At 39.0% G+C, this 17,029-nt stretch overlaps 2 protein-coding genes across 2 annotated transcripts in view; one reads left to right on the forward strand and one right to left on the reverse strand.

Moving 5' to 3' along the window:
- ADGRA3 (adhesion G protein-coupled receptor A3) overlaps nucleotides 1–13,812 on the reverse strand; it is a 118,877-nt gene extending 105,065 nt beyond the window's left edge. The window contains exons 1-3 of the mRNA XM_086891682.1: nucleotides 12,242–13,812; nucleotides 4,808–4,945; nucleotides 4,620–4,699 (exon numbers count right to left, since the gene is read on the reverse strand). The gene's annotated coding sequence lies outside the window, so the exon portion shown is untranslated. The remainder of the gene's footprint in view (nucleotides 1–4,619; nucleotides 4,700–4,807; nucleotides 4,946–12,241) is intronic.
- LOC111928147 (uncharacterized) overlaps nucleotides 8,859–17,029 on the forward strand; it is a 128,183-nt gene continuing 120,012 nt past the window's right edge. Inside the window, exons 1-3 of the mRNA XM_086889186.1 lie at nucleotides 8,859–8,988; nucleotides 9,511–9,655; nucleotides 13,336–13,660. Of these exons, the coding sequence (XP_086745312.1) occupies nucleotides 8,859–8,988; nucleotides 9,511–9,655; nucleotides 13,336–13,660 (600 nt within the window). The remainder of the gene's footprint in view (nucleotides 8,989–9,510; nucleotides 9,656–13,335; nucleotides 13,661–17,029) is intronic.

The raw sequence follows: 17,029 nt of genomic DNA on the forward strand, positions 1-17,029 counted from the left end.
AAAGCCCTGAAGTTAGAGATCAGAATCCTTAAATGAAGGACTAAGTAATAAGAATAATATGAAGTAATAAGTATTTTTCTGATGTGGCAACTTGATCATAATAGTATGTGGGGAGTGATGGTTTACTTCTTTCTGTGGTATCAGTTTTTTGGTGTTTTTTTAATAAAACAGTTGTGATCGAAGGCTCAAATGTGTGCACACCTCTGCACTAGCAGTCAGCCTGAGCCTTTTGCCAGAGCTTATGCCTGTTTACCATTTATTCTGAGGAAGTGACTCAACAATACATTCAGTATATTCTGTGTATGGTCTGTAACTGGAGGTGGCAGTGTTCTGCTACATCCTTTCCACAGTCAGTTTTAGTCATGCAAAGTCCATTTTAATTCTCTAAGTTTTAATTTATGTTTTTACATAAGAGAGTATGAGGGTTGTAATAGAGAAGATTAATATGATGTGAAAAATGTCTTTACTTAAACAAAAAGGTTTTCTAGAACCCTAGTTTTTATTCATTTATAAACAATGTTTATAAATGACATACAAAACATACTGTGGGATAACATCAGTTCTGTGTGCAACAAAAGCAAATCAGGTAACAGCAGAGACATCCCTCTGTCACAGATAGCTGGAAGTGTGACTATGCTGCATGGTTACTGTAGATATGCAAAAGATTTCAGATTAAAAAAAAATCAAGCTGGACACTGAAACCAACCCCTCATTTTAGCCTCCTACATAGTAATAACCACATTGCTGCAGTTGATATTTTTTTACTTTCCAAGAGTGAGAAGCAGTTCATGATGTGGAGCACTGAACACTTTCCTTATCCTGCACAATTTCATGAAAAATTGAGAGATTTTACAGAAATAGTGGAGTGGCTGGAGATGAGCTGAAGAAGACACTTTGCTATAGCATCCTACTCCCTTGCACTGGTCCCAGCTTCAAAAATGGCACTATATTTGTATTGATTTTTTTAACAGTCAAACCACTGTATGTACCTGAATCTGTAAAACAGAGTATTGATCTATTACAGAAAATGATCTATTTAAAGTGTCTGTTCTCTGCTAGTCTGGGGTGCAGAGAGACATCTGTTTACTGGTATAGCATGGCATAGTGGCACTACAGCCACTAGTTTTCACCATCTGAGTGTAAATTTAAACCAACACTCCTCGTTAAAATAACCTAATATTGCTTAAATGTTCCACCAGCTGTTGTCATATATAAAATAAAATAAAATAAAATAAAATAAAATAAAATAAAATAAAATAAAATAAAATAAAATAAAATAAAATAAAATAAAATAAAATAAAATAAATATGTCTGTGTCTCTGTGTAGGCATCTGAAACAGAAGAGCTGCCAACAAACTTGGATTATTTTTCCGAAATAGCAATTTCTTTAACAGTTTTGCACTGTAACTCTGGAATGATTTCACTTAAAAGGACACTGTGGATGTTAATTAAAAAGATTCATTAGGGTTTTACTAATTCCTTAGAGGCTTTAATGACAAATCTGCTTCTATACCGAAAAAAGTATTTCTTCTTGTCTTAATCCATCTATTTTGGGGAAGCCAGTGTGTGTGCTGCTGGACTGTTAATAGTGCTTCTCCTTCTCTTGCACCTAGCTTGCTTTAAGTAAAGACGTGTATGTTTGATTGGCGATGAGGTGAAATTACACTCGAATTCAAATGTTTCTTTTACAATGAGAAATTGAAAATTGGAACTGAAATTGAGCCTTTTTGTTAATTCAGGCATACCTGATTGGAGTGTGGTTTGTGTAGTGTTGGTTGGGTCTCTAAGTGTGATATGGTAAATGTGCCCTTCTGTTACACAAGTGCAACCTTGAAGTCTCCATTAAGATGAAACCCATGTAACTGGGACAAAGCTTTCTATTTTACCTAAATGTGTATTTGACATTTTTGTGAGTGGTATTGTTAGTCAGGGATCACAGATCATGCTGAGTTGGAAGGGACCCTGTCCAGGTTTACGGCAAATTAGGGAGAGATCCTCCAAATGGGGTCCCTCCAGAAAAGCAAATTCAAGCAGTGCCTCCCCCCAACTGGTTCAGGAAAAAGATATTTCCTTGGAGAAAAGTGGAAAAAACTGTTTATTTAACAGAAATTGAATAATATTAAACAATAAAACCTCTCACTGTTCGATGAGATGGCAAATCCAGAATAAGTCCTTTTCAAGTGGTGTAGCTCAGCTTGCTCAGTCTCTTATCAGCCCCTCTGGTGCTGGAAAGTGCTGAGGCCCAGGCCCTGGTGGGACACAGGCGTGAGCTCCCGGGGTTTGGCTGTTTTTTTCAGTCCAGAGCAGGTGTGAACAGAACAAAGAAAAAGGAAAAAAAGTCCAAGGAACTTCTCTGCCTCAGCTAGCTAAAACCTAATTAAAAGCCAGAGAGAAGCTCTGTCCCGCTGTCTGTCTGTGCTGCAGACACCACAGTCCAGGAACAGGATGTGGGGGAGTGATGTTTTTCCTCAACACAAACTGTGGCTTCTTCTTCCCCCCCCCCAATTCACTCTCAGAGCCAGTCTTAATGGTACAGAACTGAATATGTAACATAAACCAGGTGACTGGGGATACAAGCATCATAAAGTCACCCCAGGACAGACCCACAAGGATCACTGAGTCCAACTCCCAGCCCTGCACAGCATCATCTCCAGGATTCACACCACAAGTGTGATCCACATGCTTCTTGAACTGTCAGGATTGGTGCTGTGACCACTTCTGTGGGGAGCCTGTTTCAGTGCCCAGCCTCCCTCTGGCTGGGGGAAGAATCTTTCCCTGACGTCCAACCTAAACCTCCCCTGACACAATTTCAGGCCATTCCCTTGGGTCACTGGTCACCAGGGAGAATAATGTCTGTCCCTCCTCTTCCCCTCATTGTGGAATGCAATGAGGTCTCCTCTCAGTCTCCTCCATGTTGAAAAAACCAAGCGACCTCAGCTGCTCCTCATATTTCCCTTCACCATCTTTATTGCCCTCTTCTGGACACTCTCTAACAGCTTAATCTTAATGTCTTTCTTACATTGCAGTGACCAGAACTGCACACAGGAATTTTTGTCTGAAGACGACTGAACATACCACATAGCTAAAATTCCATATTCCAAAATCAGTAGGAGATTTGCTTTTAATGTCAATGCAACCAAAATCTAATTATGTATGAAAATACATTCCATTGAGTAGGAGGTTCTGAGTCCCATCATCCTTCACAAAAGGAATTATTATCTTTGGAATCTCAGTGGCTGAGATATTTTAGATACTTTAGATTGTATTTCCTAATCCTTTCTGCATATTTCCATACAGAGAAACATAATTCAAATATTTAGACTTTCATAAAGTGTAGAAATTGTGATGCTGTATGACATCTTTATGTCATACATCTGTGTTAGCAACCCAGATTGGCACTTACATTACTAGAATTTTGATTACCTTTCTTTGGTCTTTCTCTTGAGCTTTTTTTGTTTATGTTGTTAAAATCTAAGCCTCAGTATAATCTAATTCCATTGTTCAGGTCAATTTTTTCCCCTTTGTGTTTCTGTAAAATTTGCTAACTCAGTCGAGGTATGAATCACAGTCATACACATGATATTAAATTAATGTTCTTTTTTATTAAACATCTATTTAAATACATATATATCATTTGCCTGTACATGCCATTTGCATGATTGAATGTTTTTTGGTAGTAAGACAGATTCCGTATATTGTAATATGTCAGTTCCAGAACTTTTCAGAAAAGTGTATTTCACAGTTCTCATTTTGTGGTCTATTAGGAATCTTATTTTTTGAATAAGTATTGATTGCATAGTACAAATGTACAAGCCTGCCTTTTATGCAGGAAGAATAAACATGGTTGATGATGAACAAGAGCATGAATGCTCTTCATGAATGGCATAGCAAACCAGTAGGAAAAAGGTATCCCAACACCTGCAACTTAGTAATTGTCCTCACTCTAAAATTAGATATGTGCAAATGTTTATGTGCAATGACTTATGTAAAATCAGTATGAAAACCAAGATTTGACATTTTCATTTTAAGTATGGGACTATTCTATGGGTTTCTGTCCTCACAGATTTCTGTGAAATTTCAATTTCTGTGAATACATAGGTCAGTGTTGCCATCTGTATTGGTAAGGAATAGCCAGTATCTCCTTAAAAGGACCCCAAAAGGACAGGAAGAGATCAGAAGAAAACAAGTATTCTCAGCAAATGCCATATACTACCATTTTGATTATTGTACTAAAGTCACACTAGGCAAGGGAGATATAACCTTCTCTCAGATTAAATAGCTAATGCAGAAGAACTCGGGTTGGATTTGGTCCAATGTTTGTTAATAGTAACACCTTGAAAACTGGGAAAATTTCTGTAGACACTGTAAGGCAGGGAGAGCAGAAGGTGTTTTTTACAGAATAATGACAATTAGGTTGTCACAGTGGGATACAGTTCAACTCTGAGCATTCCTACCCTGTCTCTCATAAATTAACCCTCCATGCTGGTACTCATTAATGGAAATATCAAGGGATTTGGTTTGGGTTTGGGTTTTTTTTCACAGCTGTAAGCTCTACTATAGATTTCTGCACAGTCAGAGCTTGAGGTCAATCTCTTTATCTATAAAGGGCAGCTACATACTTGTTCTAAATATTCATGATCCTGACCATCAGTGACCATATCTGGAGCACTTTCCAGTTAAGACTCAGAGAAGATGAAACCTGCAGAGTTAAGATAAACAGGTTTATTACATTATATCCAGGGGTTCCCTCCATTATTTCCATTATTAATATGCCAAGTTGTTAGATAATGTTTGCTTTGATACTTACAAATCTTCTTGCTCTGCAGATTTTAGGTGCTATACAGTTGTCACTTTCAGAACAATACTTATGCTGTTCTTGGGAAATTTTCATTATTTGTCACTACACATCTTGACTGATCTTCAGTGTTTAACTTTACAGTGCAACCTTAATATGAAAGGAAAAATAGAGGAAAGTGAAAAATACTAAGCAATACCACTGTTTGAAATCTCTGAGCAATCACCAGCATATTTCCAGTATTTCTTAGCCACAAAGGATATCAGCTGGTTGCTGAAAAAACTTCTAACATGATGATTCAAATCTGACTCAATGTGTTGTAAATGGTCTAACATTTACTACAAAACTCCTTCTTACCTGCCTAGATGTGCTTGTTGTCTGTCAGATAAGTAATTTATTCAACTTCATTTCTCTGAAGCTATATAACTTCATAAAATGGAATTAAAATGAATTTTTTTTCCTGCCTATCTTAGGCTGTAATTGCTGTAATTTGTAAAATAAAACATTCCCTGTATCTACCATCAAAGAACTGTGAGAGTGGTCAGATGTAGTCTCTGACAATACATGCCTACACTATGTGATAATCAGGTTCAAAATTCATCTCTGTTCCTTCATCAGTCTGGCGGACTAGCTAGAGATACCATATTTGCTTCAGTCTGGAAAGCAACATTCCTGTGTTGCAGCTTGCTACAGCTATATATTTTTGGATAAAGAAAATTAGAAATTACTGTATAATACATTGCAATAGAAAATCTTATATCATATTCATGAAGATAGAAACAGTACTGCCACAGAGACACAGTTTACCACTATAGTATAAAGTAAATATTTTTGATAGTATTACAAATATACATGGTGTCAAAGTTTTTTACCATAATGTCTTAGAAGTATACTTTATTTTGAACAAATAAACTCTTCTATATTTTTCAGATTTAGTCTCAAAATACTTTAGCATACACATATGCCAAATTTGCTGATTTAGAAAGGAGGTAGGGAATTGCCATAAGGAACAAGTTTTATAACAAACAGAACAGGAGCTAATACCAAAGGAGAATAAAGATCAGAGCAAGTTCAATTCAGTCCATTGTAAAAGAATTTTGGTAAAATTAGGCAGAGGTAACAGGAGAACAGTGATGCAGGTTACAGTATTTTAGAAGGATTTTATAAGTATTTTAGAAGGAAATGCTTGCAAGGAGACAGAACTGAAAGAATAGTCAGAATAACCATGGCATGTACATAAAGTGGTGATAAAGAGCACAGCTGCCATGAAGAAAGTTGCACATTCATCCTTTAGGCTTGCAGCACCTAAGGAAGCCATGAGGAGTCCAGCACAAGAGACCACAGAAGCAAGGCTGCAGGCAGAACATCAGATTTAAAAGTCATTAATACTGGGAAATAAGTGGGTCCAGGACAGCTGGCAAAGACATCCAGACGGTGACTGGGAAGAGGGAAAAGGGAATAATGACAGAGCCTTGAGAGATGCCAGCAGAGACAGGGAAGAAATAAAGGATCCATCAGCATTAACACTCTAATGCTGTCAGCCAGATGAAGAAACAGCGAGTTGGTGCCACATAAACCTAAGGGTGGGAGTTTCTTATGGAGTAGTAGGTGGCCTATGGTGTCAAAGGTAACAGAGCTATCAAGGAAGAATGAGCACAGAGAAATGACCCTACAAGAAATAGGCACTTAATGTGAAGGATGACAAGACAAATTAGATATTTGGCAGTCTACCTAAAGCAACTCCTTCAAGCTACTGTGACCACCTACATTGGAAGAGTAATTAGAAGATCTTCCAAACAAAGTGATAAATGGCCTCATAGAGGCAGGGAGATCTGTGCCTATTTATAATGTGCCTGTCATCATTGTATCCAGATATCATAGCAGCCAGTCAAAGGAAGACAGTCATTATCCAGTAGCAGAATATTTCTTCTGTTATGTTTAGAGGTGTTTGGTATAAAAACATATCCCAAATAAGCAAAATTTTATCAAGGATGACAAAGCAGGGAAGGCTTGTCTATAGTGATGTACTGTGTACATCTTCAGAATAGGAAACATTCATTCTTTGAAGCTGAAATAATATCTTTTAGAGAATTTTTTAATGGTGGTCCACTCCCTGAAGAAATATAAAACCTGACTAGCCAAAGCAGACAAGAGCTAGTGCACAATGTAACAAGTATTATTAGAAAATCCTGCTTAGGGCTTAGAAATAATGAACTCCTAATGTTTTTTTCTAAACAAAGTGCCAGCATAAAATTCAATGTATTTGGAGACCATTCTATTATCAAGGCAGCAGTGTATAAAAAGTTCACTGTGGATATGATTTTTGTGTCTCATTTTTTATTTAGATTTACTTTTGTCCCTCCTTTTTAATAGTTTTAAGCCAAAGCAGCACAAACAAGAGAGAAAAAATGCTTATCACATATGTTCCAACTTCCTTGGACCAACAGACATTCCTGTCAGTATCACTTATGTTTCCATGCAACACTGTTTTGAACAGAGGTTTGATGTTAAAGTTTTTTTTCCCCTCAAGATTTATGTGCACCATAAATCAAACAGACCACTTGTTTCCCTGTTTAGTCTATTGAACACAAACAGGAGTGTACTGCAGGTTCCTCAATGGCTTATTTTCTAATAAAAGCATTAGGTTGTGTAGTTCACATATTACAGCAGGATTTTTGTTGGTCTTACCCAGGCAATATTTTTCTGTCACAAAACCAGAGCCATATTTCCACTACTGAATCCACATAAATGTAGCAGCTGTGGCCTCAGTGGTGTTTTTAGGGACTAATTTTTTTCTGTTTCTCCCTTTGCCTTATGGTAGCAATATCCTTTAATCTTCAGAGATGGGATTTTGCTTTTACATTTCTTTTAAAGATTGAGCATATATATTATAAGTGACATGCAGGCTTATGTTTCTAGGAATATAGAAGAAATAAGCAGTTTAGATTTGGTTTATCTTCTTAGTTAAACCAGTCAAAATAATCCAGGCTCTCTTCTCTTAATTTTTACCTGGTTTTAATTACCTGGGTTATATAAGCATTGTAAAGTTTCTTGCAATTTCTCTTGATACTTTTTCCAAAAAATATCTCCAAACAGCTATGCAGGGAATGGTTCCTTGGTAATTTTTGTTACTCTTGTCTCACATCCACCATCAGAGTTCTGTAGACAGACAAGTGGCCAAGCCTCTGATATGATACAGAAAAGGGCAATACAATCTGGTATTAATGAAAGAACAAAGACCTGAATGGTTGCCTTACTTAGCTAAAAACCTGCACCACAACATTTGTCACATAGAGAAGTCAAACAATAATGTGGCTATACTATTTTGTTTCATATGCATATGTATATTACTTAAAAAACAATTGGATATTAGAGTTTGTGTGGGGGGGTAAATCATGCATGCTGCTTGACTACTGTGCTGCAGAATGTAACTGAGAATTGGTTTGTAGCCTTATACTTAATATACACACAGTGCATTTCAGATAGGGATATAATAAAGTTTCTCACATTGAGAGGAAATTGTAAGAAGTTCCACTTAAAGAATTCTAAATTTTCTGTTTAACTCAGCTTGAATTTTACAATACTGAGCCATCACCCAAAATAGGCTCCCAAATGTCTTGAAAAATTTGTATCTGGGAAAGAAAGACTGTCTTGTACTCATTAGCTTACAGAACAGAGATAGGATGCTGCACAGATTGGTTTTAACAGATAAAGCTGAAGGAAAGGGAGAGAAGCTGTGTTGGGTTTGCGTGGCCAGGTTTTGGTAGCTGGGAGACTACTGGGGTGGCTTCTGTGCTAAGTGGCCAGAGGCTTCTCCCATGTCCCAGAGCCAATGCCAGCAGGCTCCTGCCACTGGGCCGAAGTCCATCAGGAATGATAGTAATGCCTCTGTGGCAACATATTTAAGAATGAAAAATGTTATTGTACAGGTGTAATTGCAGCCAGAGAAGAGTGGGTTGAGAATATTGAGAACAGCACTGCAGACCAAGGTCAGTGGAAAAAAGGGGGAGGAAGTACATGAGACACCAGAGCTGGGACTCCCCTGCAGCCCATAGTGCAGGCCATGGTGAAGCAGCTGTGCCCCTGCAGCCCCTGGAGGACCACAGGTGTTGAAGAGGTGGTGATGTGGCACACCACCGGTGTGCCAGAGCAGGTGGATGCCCGAGAGAGGACTGTGAATCCCTGGGAAACCTGTGCTGGAGCAGGCTGCTGGCCAGGCCCTGCAGACCCATGAAGAGAGGAGCCCATGCTGGAGCAGGTTCCCTTTCTCCCTGTGGGAGACCCACACTGGAGCAGGCTGTGCCTGAAGGACTGGACCCACGCTGCAGCAGTTTGTGGAGACCTGTTGCCTGTGAGATGGACTCAAGCTGCAGGAGTTTGCGGAGAACTGTCTCCTGTAGGAGGGACCCCACTCTGGAGCAGGGGACTCCTCTGCTCCTCTCATTCAGAGCAGGAAAAAGGTGTGATGAACTGACTGTAACCTCCAGTCCCCATGTCCCTGCCCTTCTGAGGGAAGGAAGTAGAGCTTGGGAAGGAAGGAGGAATAAGAGGAAGGTGTTTTTAATACTTATTTTATTTCTCTGCTCTGACTTTGTTCGTAATAAATTCAGTGAATGTCCTAAAGTTGAATCTGTTTTACCCATAATAGTAATTGGTGAGTGATCTCTTCCTGTCCTTATCTCAACACTCCATTATATTTTCTCTCCCCTGTCCAGATCCAGAGGAGAGTGATAGTGGCTTTGGTGGGTGCCTGGCACCCAGCCAGGGTCAACCCACTACAGAAGCTTATGGTGTCTTAAGAAGTCTTACTATGGTACTCCAACACACACTACACCAGAACTTGTATAAGTGTGGAGAAGGGTAGTTGAACAACCTCCATGATTAAAAGAGCACAGTGTTCAGGTCTGCCAACCTTACTGCCAATTCTTTATGAGCAGCAGGGAAAGACTAATCTCCTGATTTACGTAGAAAGACAGGTTATAAAGTGTAAGTATTGCATTTTGGAGTATTTACTCATTTAAAACTGGAATACAAAAATGTGAACCCATATACATTTCACGTTGGTTTTATGTGATCCCTCTGATAAATTTGATTAAACGCTCCTGCATGCCCAGAGAAATTTTGTGAGAAAGAGCAGCAGAAGAATGGAACAAAATCCCACCCCTTGAAATACCATAGTGGTACTAATGTGGAGCCTTGTAGCACCAGCAGCAAGTCACTGCCCTGGCTCCTCACTTTCTTCAAAGAGAAGGAAGAAACAAAGGAAGTCTCTCTCAGATGGGTATCTCAGGAGTATTTAATTTCATGGAGCACCAGCCTACCTTAGGTGCAATTCAAATTAACCTCAACTTAGAAGGGCCCAGCCTGAGCTGGAGTAGGTAAAAAGTTTTCAGGCAAAATAATGTTGACATTCTATTCCCGTAAGATCATGGAATCACAAAAGCATCTTGGTTGGAAAAGACCTCTAAGATCATTGAGACCAACTATCAATTTATAATTCCCATGTCCACCACTGAATCATGTCCCTTAGCGGTACATTTACAGTCATTCTCAATATCCCCAGCGGTGGTGGACTCAACCATTTCCCTGGGCAGCCTGTCCTAATGCTAGGCAAGCCTTTCCTAATGCTAGGCAAGCAAGTTGATATTTTTCGTAATATCCAATCTAAACCTCCCCTGGAGAAACCTGAGGCCATCTCCGCTCATCCTAAATATAACAGATTCAAATTTTGTTATAGATCCCTTGCTTTAGCACACTTTAATTTTAAGAGGTTCATTGCACTAGCTAACCTGCTTCTGACAATGGAGAGGAAAAGTTTAACTGTTTTTTTTTTTTAATGAAAAGGATCTACAATAAGAAAAAGTCACATGTAAAGTCTGTAACTTGCTAGGGGGAAAAAAAATCACAAAGCTCTGATGCTTAGATTAAAAACAAGTTGTTTTACCTTTATATACAATGCTTGCAATCTGCAGCTGTTCACAAATTGACAGGGAGACAATATACAAACAAGTAAGGCTGTTGGCTTTGTACTTTTCTATTCTTACAAAGGACATGTGTATTTTACCTCTTGCAGTGTTGCATCAAGGTGTTGTCCTTGAATCAAGACTTTTTCATTTTGGCATTTGAGATGGAGGAAAAGAGGAAAAAGTAATAATATTTTTCTTCTACTTTGAGGAGAATGAATCTTTCATGCTTGTTCTTTAATGTGATTTTCTAAGACCCAGGATGCTAAGTATCATCTCACATTTTACAGATGGGGAAGGAACTAAATGAAAAATAAGTGCTTTACATTCAGAACTTACACTGATGGTTGATCTTATAATTGCTCTTTCTTTTTCAGTAGCTGGCACATGTCACCTCTATTCAGTTCAGTTTCTCAGGATCTAGGAATTCACTGAGATATGAGCTGCAACAATATTTCAATATTTGGCCTATGTCCTAATGTTAGCTTCCTGATCTTTTGGATGGCAGAGCTGATTTTCCCAGAATTGTTCTGGCACAGAGGTTAGACTACAAAGCTGTGGATGCTCCATTCCTAAAAGTGTTCAAGGCCAGGCTGGAGGGGGTTTTGAGCAACCTGACCTAGTGGGAGAGATCCTATCCAACCCAACCACTTTATGATCCTGTGTTTGTTTAAATTTGGTTGTCTAGCTCCTTTCAGCACGCGGAGGCCTACAGAGGCCCATATGGCCCATGTTGCCTCTGCATACAGGAATCTGTGTGCTAACAGCACAATCCCTGTTAATGTGGACATACCCAGTACTAAAAATGTGCAAGTATGTGGATCTCTTAAGGCCATCATCATCCTGCACTTCAGAGAAGCTCCGCTACATTATTTTTGAGTGCTTCAGCTTCAGCCAAAGAACCAGAGTATAAACTTGCAGCCAGTACAGATTTCTGCTGTGGCTATTTACATACAAGTTTGTCTGGAACAAAGCTGTCAGGAGAGGATCCTAATACTCATCTTCAGGAACACGTTGTAATCAATTGAAATAAAGGTTACTTAATGCAGCATTTATTAGTAACTAATCATTACCCTACCTGTCTTTACAATCCTGTTTTCTTACTGCTTAAACAGTGACATCCCAGTAAAGGTCTAAAATCTATTTTCACACTTTTTCTAAGGCTGCCTGGTTTATTGGCAGGTTCAAATCCAGAGCCCTAAGAGTGTTATGTTTTAAATGGGGATCTCCCTGTATATATGCCATCTGCTTGTGAGGGATGACATCAGCAAGAAGTCAAACATACCAATTATTCTCCTGGTGGCAGTTAGGACCTGCCATTGTTCTAAGAGGAATATATGCATTTCTGGAAGGCTGGAGTTTCAGTAGCAACCCCTATATATCAGACATAAACTCTCAGGGATTGACTTGGCTTATGATACTTTTCTGTAGTTACCTGTGTTCACCTCACCTCTCATGTTACTCAAACAGTATCTTCTCTTACCTGCCCATTGCTGTGGCCCAGTGAATATATGGAGTATAACAGCAGGTATTCTGCATGGCACAGACGATGTCTTCTGTGGAAAATTCAAGATGATGTATTTCCATTCAGCTGTTACTAAAAAGCTGTAGTGCTTTTGGTTTGCCAATCCAAGTTTCCTGGCCAATGCACCAATTAATGTAGTGGGTCTAGTGCTGGCCAAACGCCAGTGCACCTACCAGAATTATTTACTCATTTTCTGCTGTGAGATAAGGATTAAGAGGAGAGCAAAGCAGGGCCAAAATGTTAAAGGGTATAAAGAAAACTTTATTAACTAAAAGAAAAATAATAAGAATTCAGAATAATCCTTAAGAACAGTTCTCTTCCCCCTAACTCCTCTTTTTTCACTGAAAACATAAAAAGAAAAAATTTGGTATTTTCAGTCAGTTTACCACTTTTAAAATAATCTTTCCTTAGTTCACTTAGGGAGAGGAGTCTCTTCTACCATGCCATGGAGATTTTTCCACAAGAAACAGTTCTCTCATGGTTTTAATTTTCACGAATAGCAGCCACCCAGAAATCCGCAATCACAAAGTACCTCCCATGGTTTGGCAATCTTCCCACAACTACAACCATGGGGCTTCTCAGTTTATTGGTGTGCAATTTTAAGGATAAACCGTTCTAGTAAAGAAACAAAAGTTCTCTTCTTTTATCTCTGGGAACAGAGGTTTTCTTTGTCCATCCCTGGGGCAAGGTTTCTCATCTCTCTCATCTCTCTCTTCAAGCTTCTCAATGGATCACAGCTATTCAACATCTGCTTGCTTCAACACAAGTGCCTCTGCTCATGGCTGGGGTTAGAATGATACATGCCCCAGTGCATTCCACAAGTTACAGGGGAAAACCAAAATAGTCTGATGTATCAATTATAACTTCCCCGTAGCCTTACAAAAGAGTATCAGCCCAAGACTAAGGCATCTCCTCATCCTCCTGCCATCTGGGATTTGACTCCTTCTTCACCGACCTTGGTGTCTCCAGGTTGTTTTCTTTATATGTCTTCACCCTGTCATTTTTATCTCACTAGAGAGGACTGATGTCTGCAAGTTTTTTCTGTGCACTAGAAGAGCCAGTATCTCTCCCGGGCCTGCGGATGTCCGTGTGATCTCTGCCGGGCAGGGCCGCCCGGGCTGCACGGCTGTGTCCGGCCCTGCCGCGGTCAATCCCAGCTGCTTTCAGCTCCAGGCTGCCGGGCTGCCTCTCTTCTCAGCCCTGGGGTTTGCCACGGGGCCAGCAGGGCGGCTCGGCAGCCCCCGGCCCGGCTCTGGGCCGTGGTTGGAGCTCTGTGGCAGCAGAATCTCGGTCTGCAGCAGAGCAGGGCCCGGCCTGGCCAGCGACCTGTTCCGAGGCCGGGAGCGAGAGAGTTTTCCCGGGGCTTGTTCGTCTTGGGTAAGTACGTGTAAATATATCTCTGTGAGATTTCAGAGGCGCATTAGCCCTCTTAAGTGGTTTAACAGGGTATCAATATTCAAAACCAGCTAGCTGGCTGGTTCTGTCAGGTCTGAAGGAAGCTGCCAAGGTCCTTACAGGGGATCACTTCCATAGATCGGGGATTTTTCATTAACTAAATACCGAACCTATGTTAAACCACGACAAAAGTGAAAAATTCGTATCAGATTTCCAAAATCCACAACAACAATACATGAAAATAACATGAAAAATCAGCCTGCGGGACTATAGAGGGACCTAAGTGTACTTTCACATTTATGTGTAAGAATGATGCTACAATGGAACTTCCAAGGAAAAATCAGTATTCTTATTTACATAGATTATAGTGTGATCACTAAAAAATCCCAATCTTGTTCCTAAATCAAGGAACCACCTGAGCCTTTGGTAATTTTCTGGAAAAGAAACTATTCTAACTGCCTTGGTTTACAGAATAAAACTGGCCATTACAACAAATTAAACTGGAAAAGAATCATTAAGGAAAATAGGAATAATTTTCTAACTGTTACTTCATAAGTATTAATTTTACTTTTTGTTCTTTTGAATTTTTAATTGCTCAGCAAGAAGTTTTAAATTATGTTTGTTTACAATCAGTATGTTATATATTTTTATCCATATTTCATAGGTTGTCTTGATCCATTTTATAACATATTGCCCATTTACCTTTCTCTCCTTTGTTTCACATGAGGTAGTTACAGTCTTTCTTCCAATCGGAAAACTGGGCAGAATATACTTTATTATATAAAGAATATTTGCATGTTTTACAATAGGAAAAATGGGCAACACATTTTTCTTTGCAGAAATTAATATTCTTCATTGTAAACAATGTAATCCATCATGTTTAGTTATGTGGTGAAATGAATATCCTGATAGTTAGTATGAAAGCTTACTGAAACTGCAGTGACCATCTGCATCTCTCTGTTGGGCTTTAAAGGCCAGTTCTCCCTTCTAAAGATTTATAATACAAAGGGCAATTCACTAATTAGTACTGTAAATTAGTGTTGCCATGAGGTTAAGAAAAAAAACTAAGAGCCCCTGCAGTATTTCAATTAATGTTATTTTTAATTGCTTGTATTAGCATTTGAGAACAAGATTGATTAGCTTTTGACTGTCAAAGAAACAGAACTTGAAGCTCTTAAATACTGAAATGGAAGTTGTTAATTATGCTTAAAAATCCATAGATACTGTACATGGAAATCTGGAAGGTCATCCGAGTATCAAAGAGGGTATGTTTCTGTTCTGTTTAAATAAAAACTTAAAATGTTAGCATATAGCCACATGTATTTCTCATGCTCTCTACTAATTGATCATGCAAATTAACATCTCCAAAATCACTCTAAAAACAAAACAGCTTTAATAGTGCATCTGTTTATAGAAAGTAATTTTAGAAGTTGTTTAACTTTAAAGTGATTAGTTAATTCTCAATTTGTGATTAAAGTGGCAAGACCTGAAATTTCTTCTAAAGCTGCTGTGAGTTTTCCTCTGTAGACCCTGATTCAGGAAACAGCAATGTCAGGAAATAGCAATGACTCAGGAAATGTTTGCTAAGTCTCAAAGGCTAGCTCTGAGACAGGACTTGTGCTACTTCATTCCCAACTTCAAGGTCCTCCCTGTGGCAGATTTAGAGACCTCAGAATAGGACACAGAAAAGCCAGCAAGCACAGCAGACATCTTCCAACAGCAAGCTAAAAAAGATACTGAGGTGAGCTGTGCTGTGTTGAATTTTATAGAGATGCTTGTGTCCAACACTGTAGTCACAGGTTGCTGATCTTTCCAGAATGTATATATAGTTTTTTAAAATATTTTCTTTTCAAAAGATTAAATAATGAAGAATTAAACAATTCTTATTATTTAAGAGGTCCTGTTAGATGAGCATTCTGGGAAGAAGTGTAGCTGGATTCACATCCTTCTTCAGCTTGAAAGAATTTCAATTACCCATCTTCCAGGGTTATATATTAACAACCAGACCATTAAGAAGTGGGGTGGATAGAACAACAAAATTTTGTGCTTCTAACCAGGCCGCTGAAACTGTACTGTTTTGGTTAATGGTTGGGATTGATGATCTTAGAGGTCTTTTCCAACACTAATGATTCTGTTATTCTATTTTATGAAAACGTTAGTGATTGAGTAAACTTAACTTGTTAGCCTTATTTACTTCTGTAGTTCCTGAGTCCTGACTATATTTGGGAAGACAGGTATATTTTCCAACTATATAGTTTTGGCTGTAAGCCTTAAGCACTTTATTAAGTGCTGCATAGTTAATGGGCCAGAATCAGAGTTGATGTACAGTGTTAGCTCCTCATGAAGTGCACACAGACGTCTGCTTCCTTAGTGGCACCTGGATGTGTATTTAAGAGTTTTGCTGAACTGGAACCAGGTCACAAGTGGAGATGAGCATGTAGTTCCACATTTGTTTTGTCAGCAGTTGGGCTGGTCAAAGAAAGTGCTCTCTCCTCAAGTGTCTTGTGTCTTGTCCCCACAGCTCACTTGCCTTATCAGCCACATGCTTTGTTGAATAACATTATCTTAACCATTAATGTGGCTAATTCTCCTTTTCCCACCAGGCTAGATATTTTTCAGCCTGATTATAACAGTTGGAGGATTGCAGTCATCAACCTATGGATATGGCAGGCATGCCATGTCAGTTTCTGCTTGAAAGCCAGTGGAATTTGCTACTTTTGGTATGCTGGCCCCTTTGCTGCATTGAGGCTCTGAAGTAAGTTTGCTGAGAGATCATCTAAGCTAAGATTCATGCTGGCCTTAAGCATAGGACAGGTGCCAGAGACATCTGGTGCACACTGAGATGTGCAAGAAAGTACAGCTATCAGTGCATGAAGAACTTCAGTGGCTATCAAAATTTGTGGCACTTAGGAAATTCGTGTCTGTAGCTTAGGCAGCAGCCAAGTGGCACACCTGAAGTCTGGGTAGAACTTCAGATCCTTCTAAGTCACTATTTTTATATATCTTGAACATAACACAAGGAGGGCCCGGCTCCTACCACTACAGTAACAATGAGTATGGTCATGAAGACCACAGTTCTAACTGACAACATTTTCCTGACTTCCATGTGCTTCCTCTTTCTCTTGCCATTTGATTCACATCTCCTTACCAACCCCATTATTTAACTCATACACTTCTAGGAAAACAAATATTGTAGGTTGTAAGTAACTATATAACAGCAATTCTAGAAAAAGTGCAATATGAGGCAACTGTTGCCTAGCTTCTTAGTGTTTTCCATCTTTTGACTAGATAATAGTACAAAGTGAAGGATGAAAAACAAAGGGAGATTAAGATAAAGAAAACAAAATTTAA

This window comes from Cyanistes caeruleus, chromosome 5 (assembly GCF_971803275.1).
Source record: "Cyanistes caeruleus chromosome 5, bCyaCae1.hap1.1, whole genome shotgun sequence".
Lineage (NCBI taxonomy): Eukaryota > Metazoa > Chordata > Aves > Passeriformes > Paridae > Cyanistes > Cyanistes caeruleus.